The sequence below is a fragment of the Canis aureus genome, chromosome 12 (assembly GCF_053574225.1).
Source record: "Canis aureus isolate CA01 chromosome 12, VMU_Caureus_v.1.0, whole genome shotgun sequence".
Taxonomy (NCBI): Eukaryota; Metazoa; Chordata; class Mammalia; order Carnivora; family Canidae; genus Canis; species Canis aureus.
In genome coordinates this window covers 41,576,294-41,598,353 of record NC_135622.1, presented here as the reverse complement: position 1 = coordinate 41,598,353, position 22,060 = coordinate 41,576,294, and the positions used below count along the sequence as shown (strand labels likewise).

Genomic DNA, 22,060 nt, shown 5'->3' with positions numbered 1-22,060 from the left:
CTTTTATATAATCAGTTTTGGACTTGGGGAAGGACTTACCCATGCTTTCCTGGAGTGGGTACCAGGAGGATCTCTCTTCCAGGCTCGTTGTGGGGCAGCAGCTGGGCGACATACCTCCCAGAAGGTTGCAGATGCCTGTGCACGGAGACAGCCAGCTTGCAGTGCTCACTGCTGCTCCTCATCCATGGGCTCAGGATGGTGTGCTTGGAGTTTGCTGAGGTATTGAGGAGGAGGAAAGAGCCTGGCAAGAGACAGAGAAGGTGACTCTGCAGGTGTGTCCAGATAGGAGGGCCAGGCATCTCTGTGGCAGGATATAGAGACCAATGACATCCTAGTCAGCACTGCTAGAGGCCTATCTCACCTTCTTCATATACACCCAGCCTTCTTCCCCCTTTCTTAGATTATCTCTGTGAAAAGCGAAGTGTGAAGCAAGAGAATAGTAATTCAGGACTTGGGCTTTATAGTCAGGCAGACTAAGGCCCTCACCTTAGCTCCCCTACATACTAGCTCTATGTCCTCGAGTCTCAGGTTCTTCATCTGTAAAATGGGAATGAAGACACCTACTTCAAAGGGTGGTTGTAAGGGTTCCATGAGATAAACATGGAGAGTACTTTACCCAGTTTTGTATAGAGAGGAAGGACCCACTAAATAATCAATTATTTGATTTCAACTGTCTTCTACAATAACGTAGAGATGAGAGCTACAGACTCTTTTCCAGACAATAGGCACAACTAATGAAATCTCACAAGAAACTAAAAAAAAAAAAAAAAAAAAAATAGGGGGTATTATCTAATCCCCAAAGAATAACCAGCATCAGAAACCCAATTTAGAAGCTAAGACATTCTGATGGATTTACAACCTGGTAGAGAGATGGCCTAAACAGTCACTGCCTCTGTAAATGTGACAAGAATGAAGCAAGGAGATAAGTGCCATCTTGTCAACATCCATATAAGGTGTTTCCACACCCCACAAGCCAGGGCACACTCCGGGGCATCTCTATCACCCTACAGGTCACAGTTTAAACAAAAGCTGACCTGAGTTCTCCATATCACATTCAAGCCAACTTGGCACTCAATTTATGGTTGATTCAGAGTTTCTCAGGACTCTATGGGTTGACTCTACAATCCCAAATAGTTCTGACCAGTGCAAGGTTTCCCTTGAGAGGTGGGTGGCTTGGAGAGGCAGCATTTGTCCCACATGTTCATGGCTCTTGCTTCTTTGGTTACTAGCTGAGTGATCTTGTGCAAAGCATTAACTTTCTTGGGTTTCAGTTTCCTTGTTTATAAAACAGGGTGAGAAGGGTTGGCTGAACTCAATGATCTCTTAAGATCCATTTCAGCTCTTGAGTCTATGAGTCATGTGAATTTGTAACTGGTCTCCACAAAGAAAGCCTTACAAATCCCCCCTGGTGCCGTGCCTATGGCAGAGTTTCCCTCTGGGGCAAGCCAACCCTAATTCCAGTGGCATAGGCCAAGTGATCTAAAGAAACCTGTATTCATGGGGATTACTGTCAGCATAAAAGTACAGCGCCATTTTATTGTTCCAGGCACTCCTTCTGATGCATTAATTTTACTTGCCATACTTCTGCCTTGAAGTTTCGGACCATTTGACGCTGCTTCTTTTGCAGTGGAAGTCTATTCCAAGATCTCTGACTCCTCCAGTGAGAACCAGCGAATGAGTGCTCTGCTTTTAAATCACTCCCGAGTGCTTCAAACTGGTCTCATTCTACAGACACCTCAATTTACCACATAGGTAAATGAACTAGCAGTCAGGGGTAGAGAATGATGCAGATGAAAAGAAGGGATCCCTACCAGAAGCATTCTTCAAGGAGAAGGTATTATGTCAGGAATTGGAGATTTGCAAAATTCTGGAAGTAGAGAAATGTGACTTCCAGTTAAAATCAGGATGAGGTCAGCATAAGACTTTTTCTGAGCAAGACTGGGGACCTGGGGTCAGCACTGGACACCGAACCCTCTGTGATTGCTGGGAAGTTATAGCATGGCAGATGGGCTGGTGAAAAGAGCTCTATAACCCTCAGTAAATAATCTGTATTATGACCCTGTTTTACAATGGGGGAGATATTCTCATCACGGGCACAGAGGTAGAAGAAAGGGGTTAGAATCAAAAACTCAGAATTAGAAAGGACTTAAAGATCATCTAACATATCACTTTTCTAGAGAAGCAGATTTCAGGTCAGAATGTGGAAATGACTTGTCCAACATCTTAATCTGAAACTCCAGACCAGACTCCAGGTGTCTGGATTTCTAACCAGGGCTCTTTCCTTTGTACCTTTCTCATTACCCCACTGTACCCCTTATCCTAAAATATGATCAGGGTGCATTGTGGCCAAGCTGTGCAGCTCAGGCACTCAGAGGGGGAAGAAGAGAGAAAGGCAGGCATTTGGGTGCTGGACCAAATCCATTTGTTCACTGGCCCCTTGCTCACTCTTTCTTGCCTTCAAATTTCATTTACTGGATGCCAACGTTGAGCAAACATCCAAGCACTGGCTCAGCCCTAGGGACACAGACATAAACCAGACACAGTTCTGGCTTTTAAGGAACTCCAGGTCCATAAGGGTGATGAGATCACTGTAATAATTGCCACCAAAAGTAGAGGTTATAAAGTCATAAGACACATACAGGTGAAGCACTTTTGGAGGATCTGGGAAGGAGACATCAAGCTCAGTTGGGAAGATTCATAAGAAGATGACCTTTGAGCAATATCTTAGAGGGAGAGAAAGACAGAGATATTGGCAGAACCAGCCATGTGGGAGTTGAGAGAAGAAGAAAAAAGGCTAAAGGAAGTGCATAGCAGCACTGGGTCACAGAGGGGCACCCGAAGACAAGGCTGGGACCTCAGGAAAGCTAGGACAGCGGGGGTGGGATCAGACCATACAGGACTTTTAATTCCTGGCTGAAGGTATTCAACTTTACTTTTGGAAAAGTGTTTTGAGGAGGAGAGTGACATCGTCAGAGTGGTGCTTCGGGAAGATTAATCTGGTATGTTGGGGAAAAGGTGGGGATCAATTCTGACCCAACCTCATCCTATAGTATCAGTAACACTAGGAAAGAATGTGACAAAATGCAAATGTGATGTGTTTAGATTGTCACTGTTGTAAGCAAAAGTGCCATATGGGAGACAGACTCTGATCGACTGGGGTTTCCAATCCTAGATTAGTGTGCATCTGTCCAGAGCAGGTGAGAATCCTGGAAGCATCTCTGGGGACAGAGTCTTGCTCCAGATACTTTGGAGCATAGTCTGGGGTTAAGATGAAGCCAGCCTGTCTTGCATAACTGACATAAGGCCTGAGACCCTACTCTGATGTTTTTGTTTTTTGTTTTAAAGATTTTATTTATTTATTCATGATAGTCACAGAGAGAGAGAGAGAGAGAGGCAGAGACACAGGCAGAGCGAGAAGCAGGCTCCATGCAGGGAGCCCAAAGTGGGATTCGATCCAGGGTCTCCAGGATCGCGCCCTGGGCCAAAGGCAGGCGCCAAACCGCTGCGCCACCCAGGGATCCCTACTCTGATGTTTTTGAATCGGTGGAAAGTCATACTGAAAGCAGGTTTTTGAGCTTGAGGGGAAGAACATAGGCAAGAGAAAGATGTTCTCCTTCTTCTCAGAAAGATTATCTGGTGCACATTCATCCCCCAAAGGGTGGGGAGACTCAAGTTCCCAGCGGGAGAAAATCAAGCTGAATCAGGTGCTGTGCTTTGGCCTCCTTCTGCACCACTGTTCCTCCCTCCTGGGTGTGGAAACACATGTACATTCTGTCCTTGTAATTCAGTAGCTCAATAACGGGACTCTTTCAAAGTTGACTGGAAGATGGATTATTTTTCCAGTTCTAATATGTGAGGTGATGTTTATATGAATTTTATTTTGTGCAACCGGACTATCAATAAGAGCCCGAGCTTAAAGTATTTTCACCGTCAATGAAACTCTAGTTGAGAGCTACCTCTTCATCAGCAGCTTTCCTCTCTTTCTCTCAAAAAAAAAAAAAAGGAACAAAAAGGAAAAAATACATTTCATAAACTCCTTGGGATATTGTCAGTATAAATCTTTTAAAGTCGGTGAGCATTTCTGTCTCCCCTCCCTCTTTTCCGTTTCCTGTTTATTTTCCTCTGAATAGCTTGGGGCTGCTCAGAGGCTCCTGGGGTCCCTTCTAATTAAGAAGGATGGTCTGGCAGCTCACAGACCCTACCCCAGGGTGGACTATGGAGCAGTGGAGAAGTGGATCAAAGAGCCCTGCTTAGATAGTGCCAGGATCGTGTTTCCCTTATTCATGTTCATGTTTATATGTTCAATGACTAAATATGAAATGGTCATTATTTTTACCTCTGGTCACCGATATAGGGATGTATAGTAGCTCTTATCACAGTCAGTGGGGTGCAGATTACAGGCCAGAAACCATGGAGCACGAACGCTGAAGTCAGACAGACTCATTCATATCCAGGCTCTGTGTCTGTCTAGTTCTAAGCTCCTGACAAATTATTTAAGGTCTCTCAACTTTAGTCTGCTCAAATGTAATACGTGTATAGCCTAATCTCACATGGCTGTTGTAGAGATTAAGTTAAATAACGTGCGTGAAGTGGCCACTACAGTGCCTAGCCTTAGCGGGTATGTGATAGATGTTGATTTTGTGCTTGAAGGATGTCTTAATGTGGAGCTCCCTTTTTAGCTATTACTAAACTTGCAATCAGAAGGACTGAATCAGTAAGGCTAGCTCTGCCACGACCAAGCCTCTTTTGTTTGTAAAATGAAAGTGTTGGATAGATCTCTCTATGGACCCTTACAGCTCCAAACTGTCAGTAATTCTATCTGCCTGCCTAGAATATTATCAATCTAAAGGAACAATGTCAAGTCTCCAAGCCCCCAAGTCCTAAAGGCTTGTCCTAATTCACCTCTGTGGCAGCTCTGTACCAACTGTTGGAATCGGTTGGCCAAACACGCTGTGAACTGTGATCCCCTGCCCTACCTCCCCTCTTCCCATCGACATAAACACATCCCTGGGAAGGGCTCCTAAACCAGCATCGTTTGTTTCTGTAGCCACTTCTGCTTCAAGGCTAGTATCACCTCTAAATATCTGGTATTTAATACAACCCTTGCCACCTGGCAGGTATTTGGTGACTTTAAAGAATCAAAGTAATATATGCAGATGGCCAGAAGTCAAATAGTTCAACACTGTCATAATAATAATTTTTTAAAGCCATCCCCAAATCCTACTCCTCTCTCTGAGCCTCAGAAACGCGTCTAAGGATTTCTCATTTCTTTTGGTGGCCGCCTTCCAGATTCTAAATATGGTGATCATCCTGTTCCTTGTTGATGCAACAATTGTAGGCTCCTTTCATCGATGGGACTATTAGAAAAATGGTACTCTTCCCTTTTTAAATCTTGATTGTTTAAATCCTGTTTTACTTTTCTATTACTTACCTTTTTAACTTTCCATGGCAAATGTATTACTTGCTCCATTAGCTTTAGACACTATCCGCTGGCTCCCCTCACTAGATGACAGTTTCTGTCTTTCTCTGCACCTTCCTAACCCACATTCACCTCCCAGGTCAGCTGGGCTTTTCCTTCACATTGTCAATATTGCCTATGAGTGATTAGGTCAAGTGTTTTGTTTACAGGTTGATGCTAAACCTTGACGATCAGCAAGCAGAGATTTTGTACCAATGACTATATTTTTCCTGTGCAGTGAAGAAAGGTTATATTTGTGATCTCCTCCATAGGTCCAAACAGCACATTGTACTTGATGAAGAATGTTTCTAGCATCAGGATCAAATGAATATTCCCTCTTTCTCTGTCTTAATTTGCCTTATATTTGGGTCCAGACTTTCTTGTGCAGTTTGCCTTTCCAGAAATTTCTAATTGCATTTCTCTTTTATATCTGCCATCTTTCTTTTTTTCTATTTATTTTCTATCTGCCTTTTATACCATATCACTAACACCTTTGTATAGTCCTTGAAAAATCTCTCCCTTCTTCCCCCAAACATTGATTTCCTGTTTTAACTTATACCAGTTGCTTTCTGGGCTTCCTGTACAGCCTTCATTTTGGAATTTATTTTCACTGGGATTCTTCTATTAGTCCCACCATCCTCAAGAACCTTCCTTAGGGGGAAACTTCATCATGAATCTTTGAATATCTGAAATATATTTTTATTTTGTCTTCACACTTGGTCTATAGCTTTTCTGGCTCTAGTCTCTAGATTAGGAATTTTGCTTCAGGAACTTGAAGCCCTCACTTCAGTGTTGTCTAGTATCTTTGTGACTGAGGAGGAATCTGAGACTAGTTTTATTGTTGATTTTTTTTGTAGTCAATCTGTCTATTCTTTTCTTGGAGGTTTTCAGGATTTTTTTTAAAGTAGGCTCCATGTCCAGTATGGAGCCCCACATGAGGTTTGAACTCACCACCATGAGATAGAGAAGATGAGCTGATATCAAGAGCCAGATGCTTAACCTACTGAGCCACCCAGGTGCCCTTCAGGATCTTTTTTTCAACACTGAGCTGCTAAAATTTCAATACAATGTATCTAGGTATGGATCTTAATAAAAATTCCTCCTGGCATTTGGTGGGTTTTTTCAATCAGAGAACATATGCCTCTTTCATCTCTAGTAAATTTGTTTTATTATTTCTCGGATGCCTTCATTCTCTCCTCTTCTCGGTTTTAAATCTTTCTGAAGAGCTTTATCTTTCAAATTAACCTCTGTTACCTAATTTATCCTTGTTTTCTCTGGGATCAATTTTTTATGTTGATAGTTCTTTTTCTTTTTTTTAAAGATTTATTTTAGAAAGAGATGCATATGTGTATATGGGGGAGGGGCAGAGACAGAGGGAGAGAGAACCCCAAGCAGATTCCATGTTGAGTGCAGAGCCTGGACTTGGGGCTTGATCCCAGGACCCTGAGATCACAACCTGAGCTGAAACCAAGAGTTGGAGGCTTAACTGACTATGCCACCCAGGTGCCCCAATATTTGTTTTTCATGCTGCTGGGCTAATTCAGAGGCGGGGTGATCCTGGATTATTTAAACAGGAGAGACTAGGAATGCTGATAGGAGCTTCAGTGCACATAGGTGGTGCTTGTTGTCTCCGTCAGAACTGACCTGACAGCAGGTGTCAGGGCCCCACCACTTCACTGGTGCCTGCCCCCCAGTGCCAGCATGCTGGATACACCACTCAGGGCATGAACACTGCTGATAGCAGGTTTAGCTCTTCCAGTCCACCTGAACTTTTAGACATGAGCTCCCTTTTTCTTTCCCCTGCAGTTAAGGATCCTGCTACTTTTTTAGTCTAGAAAACTGGGGTTGAATGGATGTGGAGACATATGGGGTAACCATATTTCAGAGGAATTTCACTCTGCTCCATCCCTCCGGAGGACCCTTATCAGCACTTGGTCATGATGTCTCCCAGCAGATGGGCTCCCTCCTCTGCACTAAACCCTCTTTGCCTCTTTTTAGCTACGACCGCTTCAGTTCCTCTATCACCAGCCTTGTGCTCTTAAAATCACTTATGGTTTTCCTCCTGTTCTGTTTGCTAGTCAGAATGTATCCCTTCACTGAAGCCTTTATCATCACTTGAGTGGTATTTCAGAAGAGGAGACAAGTGTTGGCGCAACCCACCATCCTGAACCAGAAGCCTCTTAATCATATTCTTTGAATGAGAACATTGGCAAACAGATGTGCAGATGGACAGACTTCCATCTCAATAAATCACACAGGATTCTTCCAACATTGGATAATTGTCCACATTGCAATTAAACTATTAAATCATTATTATAAGCTATTACTCATTCGATTGATCATGATGCCACTCATATTAGACAGGACCTAAGGAGCAGCAGAAATTTGATGGACTGGAATATGGATAGAGTAAATGTGACACATGCAGGCATCATATGGACTCATGCCTCCAGATGCAGCATCAGGGGATAACGCTGTGCTGTCTCTTAGAGTACGTTCCACAGAATACCCGCCCCACAGGGGGCTGACAGGTCTCATGGGGAAGCTCTGGGATCAAGCAAGTTGGAAGGGTACTCGTCAAACAAAAGTCAACAGGCTCTTTCACTGAGGGGCTTCTTAGAACCTACATATGCCAAAGAGTCATGACTCTTAAAGAGTAGAATATGCAATCAACCCTATCTAAATCCCTTTGGATGCAGAACTCTTTCACTGTTGTGTATAATATACCATGGAATGTGTTGGGAAACCTGCTTGTCATGTATTTCTACTCTAGAGACTGTCAGCAGAAAGAAAGGGAAAATAATGAAAAAAAAAAAAAAGAAGAAGGTAGTGTAGAAGGTGAATGATATACCTCTATCTCTAGCATCTCAAATCTTAAATCCTCTCTGTTTTTTTCTGACTTTAAACTGTCATCTCCTCAAGAACTGAGCTCCCATGGCAGAGTCCTGCTTCTGGAGAGGCTCCACCAAGTTACAGAGTTGGGTCTCTCTACCTGATGAGATTTAAAAGTGCTACATACATCTGGCTTTCAGAATGTCAGAGTTAGAAACAAACATGGTGGTCACAAACCTTCACCCCTTGTTGTACTGGGGAGAAAAACAGGAGGCCAAGAAATGAAGGTCTTGCCCGAGGTCACAGTGAAAATCAGTGGTGGGTCTGGAATTTGGAGCTTCAGTCTCCACCTATCTATGATAGAAGCCTCTGATGATGTTTTCAGTGAGACATCCTGTTGCCCCAGGCCTCACTTCCCTTTCTCTGTACCCTGACAACTCTGAGGACCAGGCCCAGCAAATGGTCTCAAGCCCATCATCTGGCTATGTACAGAGATCACAGACCAAGGCCTGGTTGGTGGGACCCAGACAGATGAGATGTCCTTTGGAAACCACTCATGGGGGCTTATGGTGGTCTCCAGTCACTGGGAAGTATTTGACGGTCTACTCTGTTCATGTGATCTTACAAAGTGGCCAGAACAAATTGGTACCACATTAAGAGTTCCCTTATTGTTTAGTTTTCAAATTCAAATTCTGCTATCCTACCCTCAATTCAGTTTTAGGTTTTAGTGAAGAATTTTGAAATTTAGGGGAAGGAATAAGTGGGATTATCCCCACTGGGGTGCTTGGCCTAGTAATGGGTTAACTTAGGAATTCAGAACTTCAGAGACCTAGAGCTCCTGAGGGTCATTTAGTGCAACCTTCCACCTCGCAGGGGAGGACACTCCATCAGTAGGGTGCAAGGGTATGGCTGGGTCCCAGAGAGGGCCGCTGGGCCATGCTAGGACCTTGCCCTGTGCACTCTGACCATTTCTGCTGTGATGGCCCACCACCAGGACTTAAATGTATTGCTTTTACTGCTCCTTCATTGCGAAGCACTCTGAAGAAAAATGGTATCAGTTTTTTGAGATCAAATGATTAGAAAAATCAAGTGTTTTCATTAAGGGAAGGAAGGAAGGTACAGGGAGTTGATTTTCCTTGACAGTATTATTAATTTCAACACCACGAGTTCAGTTGTAGCCTAAAGTAGCAGTATGTTTGCATGTTTTGTGGAGTTCTGCAAATGACCGCTCAGGTACAAAGTAACTGAGGAGAAAATAATTTATGCTTGTGTGTGTGTACAGTATGTGTGTATTTGTGTGTGCATGTATATAAATAGCTACATAAATATATATATATGTGTGTGTGTGTGTGTATGTGTGCGTGTGTGTGTGTGTGTGTGTGCCTATACAGATCCCTTATTAGATCTCTGGCTCTCTTAAAAAGAATAAATATTTCTGGGGACACTTTTTTTTTTTTTTAAACCAACAGGTTTCGTATAGGAAAAAGGGAGAAAGCCAATAATCTCTACATACCGTGTGTGTGTCCTGGGGTGTCAGCAAAAAAGATAATAAAAGGCAAAGCAAATAAATAGAAGGAACAGAAGCTAAAGTGCTGAGAAACCTTTTTTTCCCTAAGAGCTCATTTTGGTAATCCTCAAGGAAAATAGAAAAGCACTTGATCTGATGAGAGGGAAAAAGGAGAAGCCAAATGAAAACTAAACAATTGATTTAATTCAATGAGAAGCAAGAAGAAGGAGAGAGAAAATTATCTGCTGCAGGCGGGGTAGGAGAGGGAGGCAGTTAGGAGACCAAAGTGCCTTCATTGTAACAAAATCCACTTTGGAGGGAGAGAAGCATGAAATCAGGTTTTCCCTTACCCACATAGGTTCTTAGCTCTGGAATCAGATTATTCAACTTTTGCTTTAAGTCCTAGATGTCAGGGTATAAAAATCACCTATGTTACTTTTAAAATTTTTGCTAAGAGGTAGCAGATTTTATTACTTTTTCTGTCCATTTCATTGATTATTTTTTAAATTAAAATTTTAAAAAGCATTTTTTTACCCATTTCGCTATAGGAGTCTCACAGGATCTTAGTTTAATGATAGTAAATTCTGACGTTTCATGAGCTATGGCTTTCAGATACTCCTCTGTTGAAGAGAGTACAAAACATAGGCCAACACTGACAACCATGCTACGCAGCCAAAAAGCAAGAAAAGGCCACCATGTCACCTGCAAGCCACTCTGAACATGCTGCACAGAGCACCAAGAGACTATCCTGCCCAAATCTTTGTTTTTCAGAAGAAGAAACTCACATGTAGGAAAGCGAGGGGACTGCCCATGGCAGGATGGCTAGGTTGAGTTCTCAGAGGTTCTAGAACAAGCTGTTTTTTTTTTTTTTTTCCAACTGGTCTTCCCACTTCTTGCTTACCTTCCCCCTTATACTTGGCACACAGCAGCCAGAGCCATCTTCTTAAATAGAGTTAGTCACTCCTTTGCTTTAAACTCTCCAATAGCTTCCCACTGACCATGAACTAAAATTCAAATTTCCTACTATGAGGGACAAAGAAGGCCAGAGGGGGATTGACCTTAAGCAGATACCGTAGGTTGGCTCACTCAACTCAACTCCCTGACCAACTTCCTTCTCTCTTGCCTTTCACTTTTATTGAGACTGGAAGTTTAAACAATGACTTGATTTCACCAGCCTTCTTTATAGACAAAAGTGGCCACGTGACACTCTGGCCAGTGAACTGTAAGCAGAGCTGTGCTCATAAGGATTACCAGAGTTAGCCAATAAAGATACAGGACACCCAGTTAAATGTGAATTTCATTAGTAAATAGTGAACTTTTTTTCAGTACAAATATGTCTCAAATATTGCATGGGTCATGATAATACTAAAAATCACCTGTTGTTTCTCTGAAACTCACATTTAACTGGACATCCTGTGTTTTATCTGGCAACTCTATGTGCTGGAGAATTTTGGGATAACCTCCCCCACCCAGCTCCTCTGCTCTTGTTTTTTCTTACCTGGAACATGGACCTGCCTGGAGGAGTAGCAGCAGTCTTATGACCATAAAGCGACAAGTAAAAGCATGTGGAACAGAAAGGGAGTTGAGTCACTAATGGGGTTGCTGGACATCTGCACTGTTACTTGTCTCTGGTCTTCTTACGGGAAAAATAAAACAAAGCATCCAAGATCTTTATTTGGCTAAGCCACTGTAGCAAGGGCTTTAGCTGTTGTGTAGCTGACTCTGAGCAGGGATCTCATCTGTCTCAGGCCAGCTGTTAGTGCCTAACACAGTGACAGGGACAGTGCTTCCGCAATGAATATTTGCTGAATGGATAAAGAAAGAAAAAAGCAGATAATTCACTTATTTCCTTGTATCTTATCTAGACTAGTGTCATTCTTCTTATTTATATTGGGGAGAACATTGTTCCCTTTGAACTGATTGGTGGCTAAAGAAGGATTATTATTTACAACACAAAACAAATCAATTTTTAAGATGCCTGGAAATTTAGACTCTTAAGATCAGTGTTTCTCAAATTGTGGTTTATAACCCATTAGTGGGCCATGAAATCACTTTAGTGGGTCATGACCAGCGTTAAATAAAAAGGGGGGAGAAGGAGAAAGAGGAGGAAATCAGGAGGAGGAAAATGTAGAGTGGAATTTTAAAAGATCCACATTGTAATTTTCCTTTGGGAAATAATGGCTTCTGATCCATATGTACACAGACACAGACACACACACCCACATGCACACACACCCACAGTCACACATACACATACATAGACACCCATACACATACATACACACACAAAGATATCCCCCCCACAGACACACATACACATACATACATATACACACAGAGATAGCCATATACATGCACAAATGCACACACATACATACATAGACAGACACATACACACATAGACACCCACAGACACACAGACATACATGCATACACACACTTAGATACCCATCACATGCACAAATACACACACATACATACATAGACACATACACACATACGTTTTTATACCATTTTGTTAGGCGAAGTATATTTCTTACTGTGGATCACAGTTAAAAAAATGGAAAGGCTCAAGATGAATAGTGTTCACATTTCAAATGTCCATACATGGAAATTATATTGGCCCGATTCTGGTCCCTGAGCCACCTCCCATTAGCTGAATAACTTTGGGAGGAGAAGTAATCTGTCATCTCCAATTGTAGCTGCTAGCTAAACCTGGCCACCAGTACTCAAAATGTGGCTCATGCAGCTGAAGAACTGAATTCTTCATTTTATTTAATTTTAATTAATTCACATTTGAAGTCATTTGAATCACAGGTGATTCAATTATTGGAAAAATATGTTTGAACAACTTGGGCATGTCAATCTAACTTTTCAACTACAAATTTTAGGAAATACAGATAAAATATTTCAGATGAATATGTAGCTTCCAAGTTTAAATGTGCTGTCAGTATAAAATGCGTACTGGATTTCAAAGATTTAGTACAGGAGAAGATATACAACATTCCATCAGTAATTTTTATATTGACAACATTTAGGTAATGTTGGGTATACTGGGTTAAAGAAAATACATATATTTACTTTTTGTAATGTGTTTTCTAGAAAATCCAAAATTACATTTTTGGCTCATATTATAATTCTCTTGGACAGCATTGCTCCAAGGATTAAGTATCTTGCCCTAGGCCACTAAATGAGTAAGTGTTTCAACCACTATTACAATTCAGGTCATCTGACTCCAAATCCATGGCTCCTTCCGTTAAACTACAACAAATCCCATCTCCCTAGGCTTCACTGTTATTTTTAAAAACAGTGAGTGAAATAAAGATGTAGGATGATAATAAGGATAATTATGGCTAACATTTAATGAGTGCCTAACATGTCTGGACATTGGATTAACATCTTAAAAGGTTTACTGCATTTGATTTCACAACAACTCGGTAAGTAAGTACGTGATCTTTATATCCATTTTTTAGATGAGGAAACAGAGGCTCAGAGAGATCAACTGACCTGCCTATCAGCTCAACATGGTGCAGACTGAGGTGCACAAAGGTAGGAGGTCCATGCAGATGATTGAACATTTAGGGCCTTTCCTTGGAACTACAACCCCCACAAAAGCAGCTGGGTTCTGTTTGGATGACATAGAAGCAGCTGTATCTCCCAGAGTCCTGTTAGATTCATTTCCTTTGGGAAATAATGTCTGCTGATCTTGCTGCTGATTCCAATACCATACAGTAGAAATTTCCAAGCACCACAGTCTTTGAATATATAGATAAGGTCAAGAAGGTGACTTTGTATCTGAAAAATTTTCAGCTAGAAAATTGAAATATGGGCTTCATTACTATGGGTGCTTATTTAAAGATCTACTTGTAATGTGAAACTAAATTTCAATAATGGCCTTCAAAGACAGGGACAAATCACATTTCCCAGTGAAATTATTTTTTTGTTATAAACGTGGTGTGTGCTTATTAAATGCAATTTAGAAAAAAAAAAACTAAGAGAAAACAATTTACCTAGAGCCTTACTATTAAAAATTTCTATTTTACTTGTTTTTTCTGTTCCTCCATATGCACATGATTTTTAAAATTTATAGTTCTATTAAATATAATTTTTTCCTTGCTCTTTCACTTAACATTGTGTCATAAGCATTTTATATGCCCTTATGTAGGCTTTGCAAATGTATTTATGATATTCCAGTAAGTGAACATTACATTTAAACTACGTCTTTAGTTTAGACAGTTAGCTTGTCTCCAATTTTTTGCCATTATGGATAAAGTTGTTCTTCTGCTCCTCAATATATCAGTCTTTCTGGAGGGGTAGTCCATCAAGAGGAATCAAAAATCTTAAATTGTGCATGTTCTTTGATCTAACAGTTGCCTTTCTAGGGGTCTGCTTTAAAAAACAGAGTTTTCTATATAGACTTCTTTGCAAAGTTGCTTATCATTATTTATGTGAGCCAATATTTAGAAATAGTAAATGTTGGACATAGGAGATTAGTTAAGTAATGTATGATGCAGCCATGTGATAAAGTACCTCATGAAGCCACTAAAAACACTGTCTTGTAGAACAGACAAGGATTATTAACTACCATTAGCAATATAACTATAGCTTTCTTTATTTAGTGCTAGGCACTGCGCTTATACATATTTAGGAACCAATGTAATCCTTAACAAATGTATGTGCTTGGCACTTCTGTTATCCATGTGCTTTGTACAGAGGAGGAAACAAGCTGGCAGCTGAGTAAGCAATGGCACCAGGATTCAAACCTGGTGGTCAGTCTCCAGGGCTTACCTTCTTAACCTCCACGCTGTATGAATACCTAGGATATTTGCTGTCTATCACTAGGTGGAAAATGCAATGACAAAACAGCAAGGATAGTGTGACCCCCATAGAGTAAATTATAATAAACATGGGGCTTGATCCTAGGATCCTGGGATCACTACCTGAGCCAAAGGAAGGTGCTTAACCAATTGAGCCACCCAGGCATTCCTAGGTGTCTCCCATTTTAGCCATTTTTAAGTGTACAATTTGGTGGCATTAAGTATACTCACAATGTTGTGCAATCTAATCAAGAAATTCTTCATCATCCCAACAGAAACTCCCAGTCACCCCCTCTCCCTAACCCTTGGTAACTTCTTTCTATCTCTATGAACTTTACTACTCTAAGTATCTCACATAAGTGGAATCATATATTTGTCCTTTTGTGATTGGCTTATCTTGTTGAATATAATTTCTTCAAAGTTCCTATATGTTGTAGTATGTGTCAGAATTTCATTCCTTCTGAAGGCTGAATAGTATTGTATTGTATTGTATTGTATGGATATACCACATTTTGTTTATCCATTCATCTGTTGATGAATATTTGGGTTGTTTCTACATTTTAGCTGCTGTGAATGATATTGTCATGAACGTGGGTATACAAGTATCTGTTGGAGTCCCTGCTTTCAGTTTTTGGGGATGTACACTAAGTGGAATTGCTGGGTCATAAGGGAATTCTATGTTTAACCTTTGGTGGAACTGTCTCATTGTTTTCTGCAGTGGTCACACCAGTTTGTATTCCCACCAGCATTGTACAAGGATTCCAATTTCTCTACATGCTCACCAGTATTTGTTATTTTCTTTTTTAAAAAAATAATAGCCATCCTAATCAGTACAAAGTGGTATTTCATTGTGGTTTTGATTTGCATTTCCCTAATGACTAGTGATGTTGAGCATCTTTTCTTGTGCTTATTGGCCATTTGTATATCTTCTTTGGGGAAATGTCTGTTCAAGTCCTTTGTCCAATTTTTAATCCTGATGTTTGTTTTCATCTGTTCCTTTTTAAATTAGAAAAATAAACCACAGTGACTTTTATGTAGTATTAAAAAAATACATATCTGACTGTGTTCTTTCATGTCTCTCTGCCTTGGGCTGCTTCTGGGATGAAATTCACACTACCAAAGCACAGATGGACCAGACTTTCTCTACAGCCTCCTTCCACACTCAGTGCTACAAGACTTCCAACCCTCCTATAGACACTACACTCATGCCCATGCTCTACTCTCACAGAGATCTCCTTCCCTTCTCTTCTCCTCTCCCTTCTCATTGCCCTTTTTATTCAGCCAAATTCGCATCACATTTAAAGATTCATCTCAGGATCATTTCTTCAAATAATCCTTCCATAGGCCATCCCTCCAGGGGCTCAGCTCCATTACTCCTGCATTTGCTATATGCTCTGGATGCCTCTGCCATTTATTTCCTAATGATGGAGTCATCTGCATATGTCTCTCACACAGGACATGCTCACGCACTGAGAGTAAGTGTGGGCCCTTATCATCTGCATAAACCAATTTCTAGCACAGAGAAGGAGCTCAGTATTTGCCTAACAGAACTGAACTTTTGATTTCTTTTTTTTTTTTTAAGATTTTGTTCATTTATTCATGAAAGACACACAGAGAGGCAGAGACATAGGTAGAGGGAGAAGCAGATTTCCTGCAGGTAGCCTGATGCAGGACTTGATCCCAGGATCCCCAGGATCATGACCTGAACCAAAGGCAGTCACTCAACCACTGAGCCACCCAGATGCCCAAGAACTGAACTCTTAATTTCTATTAACTAACTGCATACCAACAAGGCATTCTTTGTCTATCAGTAATGCATAGAAATACCTGTTTCATTGCACTCTTGGCTACACTGGGAATGATAATATTTGTTGTTTCAATTTGCATTTCTTTAATTACTAGTGAGGCTGAGTCATCTCCCCATATGTTCTTCAATTAGTTATTTCTTCTCTTTTGTGAATTGTCTGTTCATTTCTTTTGTTCACCTATCTATAGCAGGGTTACTTTTCCTCACCATTTGTAAGAACTCTTTTAAAAACAAGGCTATTTTTAACCCTTTGTCTACTCTGTTTGCTAAAAGAAATTGCTCTTATTTGTTCTTTGTCTTTTAATTTTGTTTTTAATGTAAAAATATTTGAATAATTTTATGCTATCAAAATCTTATATATAAAGTTTAGCAATTCTCCTATTTATATTGAATGTTCTCTAATGGCATTCCATAGTATCACTTTCACTAATATTTGATAGGAATAATAATTTTATTTAAAGATATACCAATTGCATTCTAAGTCTTTAGATAGAACTTTCAAGTATAATTAGGTTCATAGAAATTAGAAATCATTAAGTTAAAAAATAAAAAGGAAACCCAAGTGAAGTCACTGAATTTATAGTGAAAATTGAGCATTCCTTAGGGTTTCTTTAACTATTACAACTAGACAGAGAAAAAAAAGCACTAAATTTCAAGTGAGATCTAAATTGCAAAACAATGGTCAGATCTGGAGAAGGCGGCATATGACAAGCATGCTAATCATCAACCCTCAGAGGCCACTGTCCATAGGTGGGCTTTCTTTTGGCCTATGTCTTAGCACTGGCTTTTAAATCAAGATTAGTAGTCAGTGCTTAAAAGTCAGACAACATCAATCAGATGAATATCTGCATATCCAGCTGCTCTGCAGAAAAAAGGGGGGGAAGATCTGGCAACAATAGGCCTGGTTTTTGATGACAATAATTGGCTGGTGTTGTGTATCTGCTAACCCCCAGATAGCCATGTGCTCTCCTTCTCCACAGTCCTCACCATGCCCTAGTGTCCCATCACTGAGGATGAAAGGTCAGTGGTCACCTAACTCTTGGCCCATTTCACTCATTTACTTTGTCTGTTAGGCTGCTATGGGCATTTGTGTTTTGGTTTGGGGTATCAAATCAGGCTCCTGGAATCTGCTTGGTAGTCTTACCAACTATAATGCTATGAGGATTCAATGTGAATCCAGTGCTTCTGAACTGGGAACTGTCAATCTGCAGGCGTTTGACCTATTTCTATAAGTGGAAATTGCTACCTGCTTCCCACCCCTACCTGCCATCCTCTTCTCCTCTTCCATCCTTTGATTTGGACCTAATGAATATGATTTATATTGACTTCAATTCAGAAATTCTGTAACTAAAGACCACTTGAAAAATAGTGAATGAACTAACCCCCATTGTGACTATGTCTGATGATGCAGTTGGCATCTTGTATCTTATATCCTAATCGCCACAGGTAATGGTAATAAATATCAGACCCTCAGTTTCTTTGGAAAACAAAAATGTTTTGAGTTTCAAAAATTAGTAGGGAGATAAAAAAAGACCAAAGGCCAGTCAGTTGCCTAGGAATAAAGAAAAAGAAAAGGATAATTGTTATATATTTATAAATACAATTAAAAAAAAACATTTGGTTGTGGAAGAAAAAAAAATGGCTTTCCAGTCTGTTAAAGGTGTAAGTTTGTGCAAAAAAGGCAAAAACAAAAACAAAACAAACAAACAAAAAAACCAAAAAACCCTGCTTTAAGGGCCAGGCTAAAGGATCCTGACACCAGAGAGGGGGACTGGAATCCTAAGCAGCTGCATCCTCACTGAATGACAAGATGATTCAAAACTGGCCCCAAAGGGAACTTGGCATCAAAGCTCTGTACCTATGATGGCCTCTGGTATCTGGGCACCTATGTGAGATATGCTGCAACCCAAATATGGCCCCAGAACTTGGAGCTCTGATCACCTGGCTCAAATCCTGGCTCTGTATTAATGTGCTGTGCCATCTCACTACAGAATGAGGTAAATAGGCTCTCTAAGGCATTTGTAAAATAAGACAGCGATAGGATCCTCTTATACCCTTATGGTGAAGATTCATAGAGGAAAACCATGTAAAAGCACTTAGCAGATGCTCTGGTATTCAGTAACTGTTCAGTCTCATTATTACTGTCATCACAATCATTACCATTGCAAACAAGACAGTCCTAAGCACTTGTATTGCTGTCAAGATAACTTTCAATGATGAGGGAGACAAGAAACGCAGCAGGGACAAGATCTCAAGGTCATGGTCACTGTATAGGGGCCTGAAGGGGGTGGGCCAGGCCAGGACATTGGAAAGGCAGTGTGTGACTTCATAGGTTCACTCTTCTTTAAATACAAAAGTTATTATCAAGGAGTCATAGGTTTTGCAGGTGATATTAGTGGAACCTACAAGAGCTATTCAAGTTCCACTTAAACCTGGAAATGACATTCAGCTTTGGGTTTTCTGATCAATATTCTACCCATGCAGGTTTATACTGATGACATTTCCCAAGTTTCCCCAGGCTTGTTACTAAGCCTCAAGGGGCCTGAGCTAGGCTTCATTTGGAATTTATGATCTTACACAATTTAGCCTATGTTATAAGTTGTAAATATCTCTCTTCCCGACAACTTGCAGTAAATTACACTTCCAATTTTGATTTCTTCCTTCCTTTAATACTAACTGGTTAAATCAGAAAAATCTTTATGAATGCTTCAGTTTTATTATCTGGCTCCCGTCTACAATATTTCATATATCATGTGGTCTACTCCAAGTATAGAAACACGTTATCACCCCAATGTATAATAATATCACATATACTTTGTTCTCCAAGTACTGGTAGGTCCTAGACAGGTAGATGTTCACTGAGTGATTGATGACTGAAAAAAGCAAATGCAACCATTTTCTAATGGAAAGAAGAAAAGAATGAGGGAACTAAGCATAACTCTGAAATTGAGACATATCCTCTAAATTCTGCTTGTAAGTAGCCTAGAGCAGATCATCAAATAGCCTATTTGGAAACACTAAGACATATTGAAAGTGCTTGGTTTTCAGGAACCAAATGGTCATGAGTAATGTAGGTATTTCATATCTAGCCAAGGATGCTGACACTGTCTTAGGGAACTATTTTTTTTTTCTGAGGATTTTTATTTATTTGTGTGTGTGTGTGTGTGAGAGAGAGAGAGAGAGAGAGAGAGAGAAAGCACAAGCAGGGAGTGGGAGGAGGAGCAGAGAAGAAGCAGACTCCCTGCTGAGCAGGGGATCCCCCCCCCCCCCCCAAGACCCTGAGCTCCATCCCAGGACTCCAGGATCATGACCTGAGCCAAAGGCAGGCACTTAAGCAACCAAGCCATCCAGGTGCCCTTTAGGGAACTATTTTTGAAATAATTCCATTCAAATTTTCAGGCCTCAGAGCTCACTGGTCTTGGATCCTGGGGCACTGGGCAGGTTGACAGGCAGGGGATAGGCGGTAGAGGCAGGCCAGCAGCATCCTTCACTTTGACCTTTTTACTCACAGCCGAGCATGAGACAAAACTGATGAAGGGCTTCTAAATGAAAGCATTTTCCTTCATCTGAAATACCCACTGGCAGGTTACAAGATAGATTTTAAGCATTTACTCTATGTAGCACTATACCGAGTGGGCTAAGGATGTCTCTAAAGGATTATATACACCTTCCTGGTCGTCAGGGAACATATAGTATAGTGGAAAGAAAAGCAAGAACAAAACCATAGGGACAGATAAGTCATAGGTGCCAAAGAATTGTAAAATAATACATGCTAGGATTTCAGCTTGCAGGTGAAGGCTGGACATTTGCATATGTCATATCCTGCCCCTTGTCTTCAAGGTGACTCAGGGAGTCTGAGCTTGCATGTATGTGCTTTTTTGAAGCCCTGGCAAAGGAGTCTGCTAGGCCAGCAATCCATGGTGCCTTTACAGAGGTAAAAGGCTATTTCTTCCCTCCTTCCATGTCTGGCCAATGATATCTACACTGTGTTCTGCATTTGAATCCTTTTGTTTCCATCACTCTTCTGGTTGCTGGAAAAGAGAGATGCCAACCAAATCAGATCTAAAAAAGTCTTCCTTCTTCATGGCATTTATAAACACTACATGATTGTCCTTAATAATTTCTTCTTCATTTCAAACAGGTTTGTCTGTTTTTGACATATGTTACATTTCAGTGATCATTCACAAAATCAGAGAACTGTAAACCTACAAGACCTCTTAGAACTGGAGATTTCTGATTCTGCGCTCACATATTCCTGCTCATCTCAGAGTTAGCGCTTGGCTAAATGCTCAGGCTTTGCCTCTCCCAGAAGTCCTTTCCACTCTTAGCTTTGCCTACAGAATGAAGCTCAACCTCTTTAGCCTGGACCACATCCTCTTTACACCTCCTTGCCCTCAGACCCTTCAGATCACTCTAGGACCCAGTCCCCAGTTCACAGAGTTGCTCACTGCGATTTAAGCTATCTGGTCTCCTCCATGCCACCAAACCTTTGCATGGACCATCCCCTCAATGCTTTCCCTCTCCGTCTCCACCTAGAAATCTCCTAATCACCCCTCCAGGCCCCTTCAAAGGTTGTCTCCTCTCATATGCTCATTTCAATTTCCTCAAGCAAAATTAGTCTTGTTTTTCTTTGCTCCGTTCATAACTTTGTGTATTATACTTTCCCTTAACTTAGTGCATTATTATTACTATGTACCCATGTTTCCAGCTAGTCTGTGTTCTCCCCAAGGGTACAAATAACAATTCATTCATTCAGCGTTTATTCATACATTCATTCATTCACTCCTGCTCCCCAGCATTTATCCTAGTCCTGGCATATAGTAGATACTCGTAAGTGACTCCTGAATGAAACTGATAGGGAATTTAGGTTTGAAAATGTGAACTCATGTACTAATTGCTATAATAGATCAGATTTGAAGATTTCAAGAGGAGAGCCTATAATTTTCTGTCCATAAACACAACCAGATACAGGCACAGTGGGAAAGTTTTCTAGTCAACATGTATCCTATACCTGATACACTCTGAAGGATTCAGACAGATCTATCCAGATCTGAAAGCAGAGTTCCTGAACAGTTGGATGGACTTTAGCTTAGCTGCATGATGTGGTATAGATGACCTCAAATTGAACTTCAACAGCCTTTCCAAGAATCTCTATTGCAGGGGGATCCATCTGATGGCCTTGGAACCCTTCCTTTGTCAGTTTTAGAGACTCAGAGTTACATCCAAGTCTGTTTGTTAGAGATTCAGAGAGCCAAGAGATAAAACATCTTGAAATCTTGAATAACTAGGTAGAAGTGATGGAGTACATAAAAGAAGTAGCCCCAAACTCCTGCCAATAGAAGCTCACTGGCTGAACACTTGTCATCACTGACAAGCAATAGAGATCTCCAGAATTATGACACAATTTTTAATATGTTCAGCTTTCTAATCTTCGTTGTCTTTCTACATTCTTAATATTTGCCATCAACCCTTAATGAGGTTCTATATCTTCATTTTGGGGGATATACTTCTGTTAATTTATCACCTTCGGTCCCACGAGATATGTATTTCAGCAAGCCATGGATAAATTATTGTAAAGCATATTTATTTAGCACAATCTAATTATTACAACGTTCAGTAAAGGCAAATGAATAAATCAT

General features: G+C 40.7%; 1 protein-coding gene across 1 annotated transcript in view; it reads right to left on the bottom strand.

The window, feature by feature from the left end:
• Window positions 1–22,060, bottom strand: part of ALK (ALK receptor tyrosine kinase) — a 682,206-nt gene that overhangs the window by 327,222 nt on the left and 332,924 nt on the right. The window contains exon 4 of the mRNA XM_077843727.1: window positions 40–241. Coding sequence (XP_077699853.1) covers window positions 40–241 — 202 coding nt within the window. The remainder of the gene's footprint in view (window positions 1–39; window positions 242–22,060) is intronic.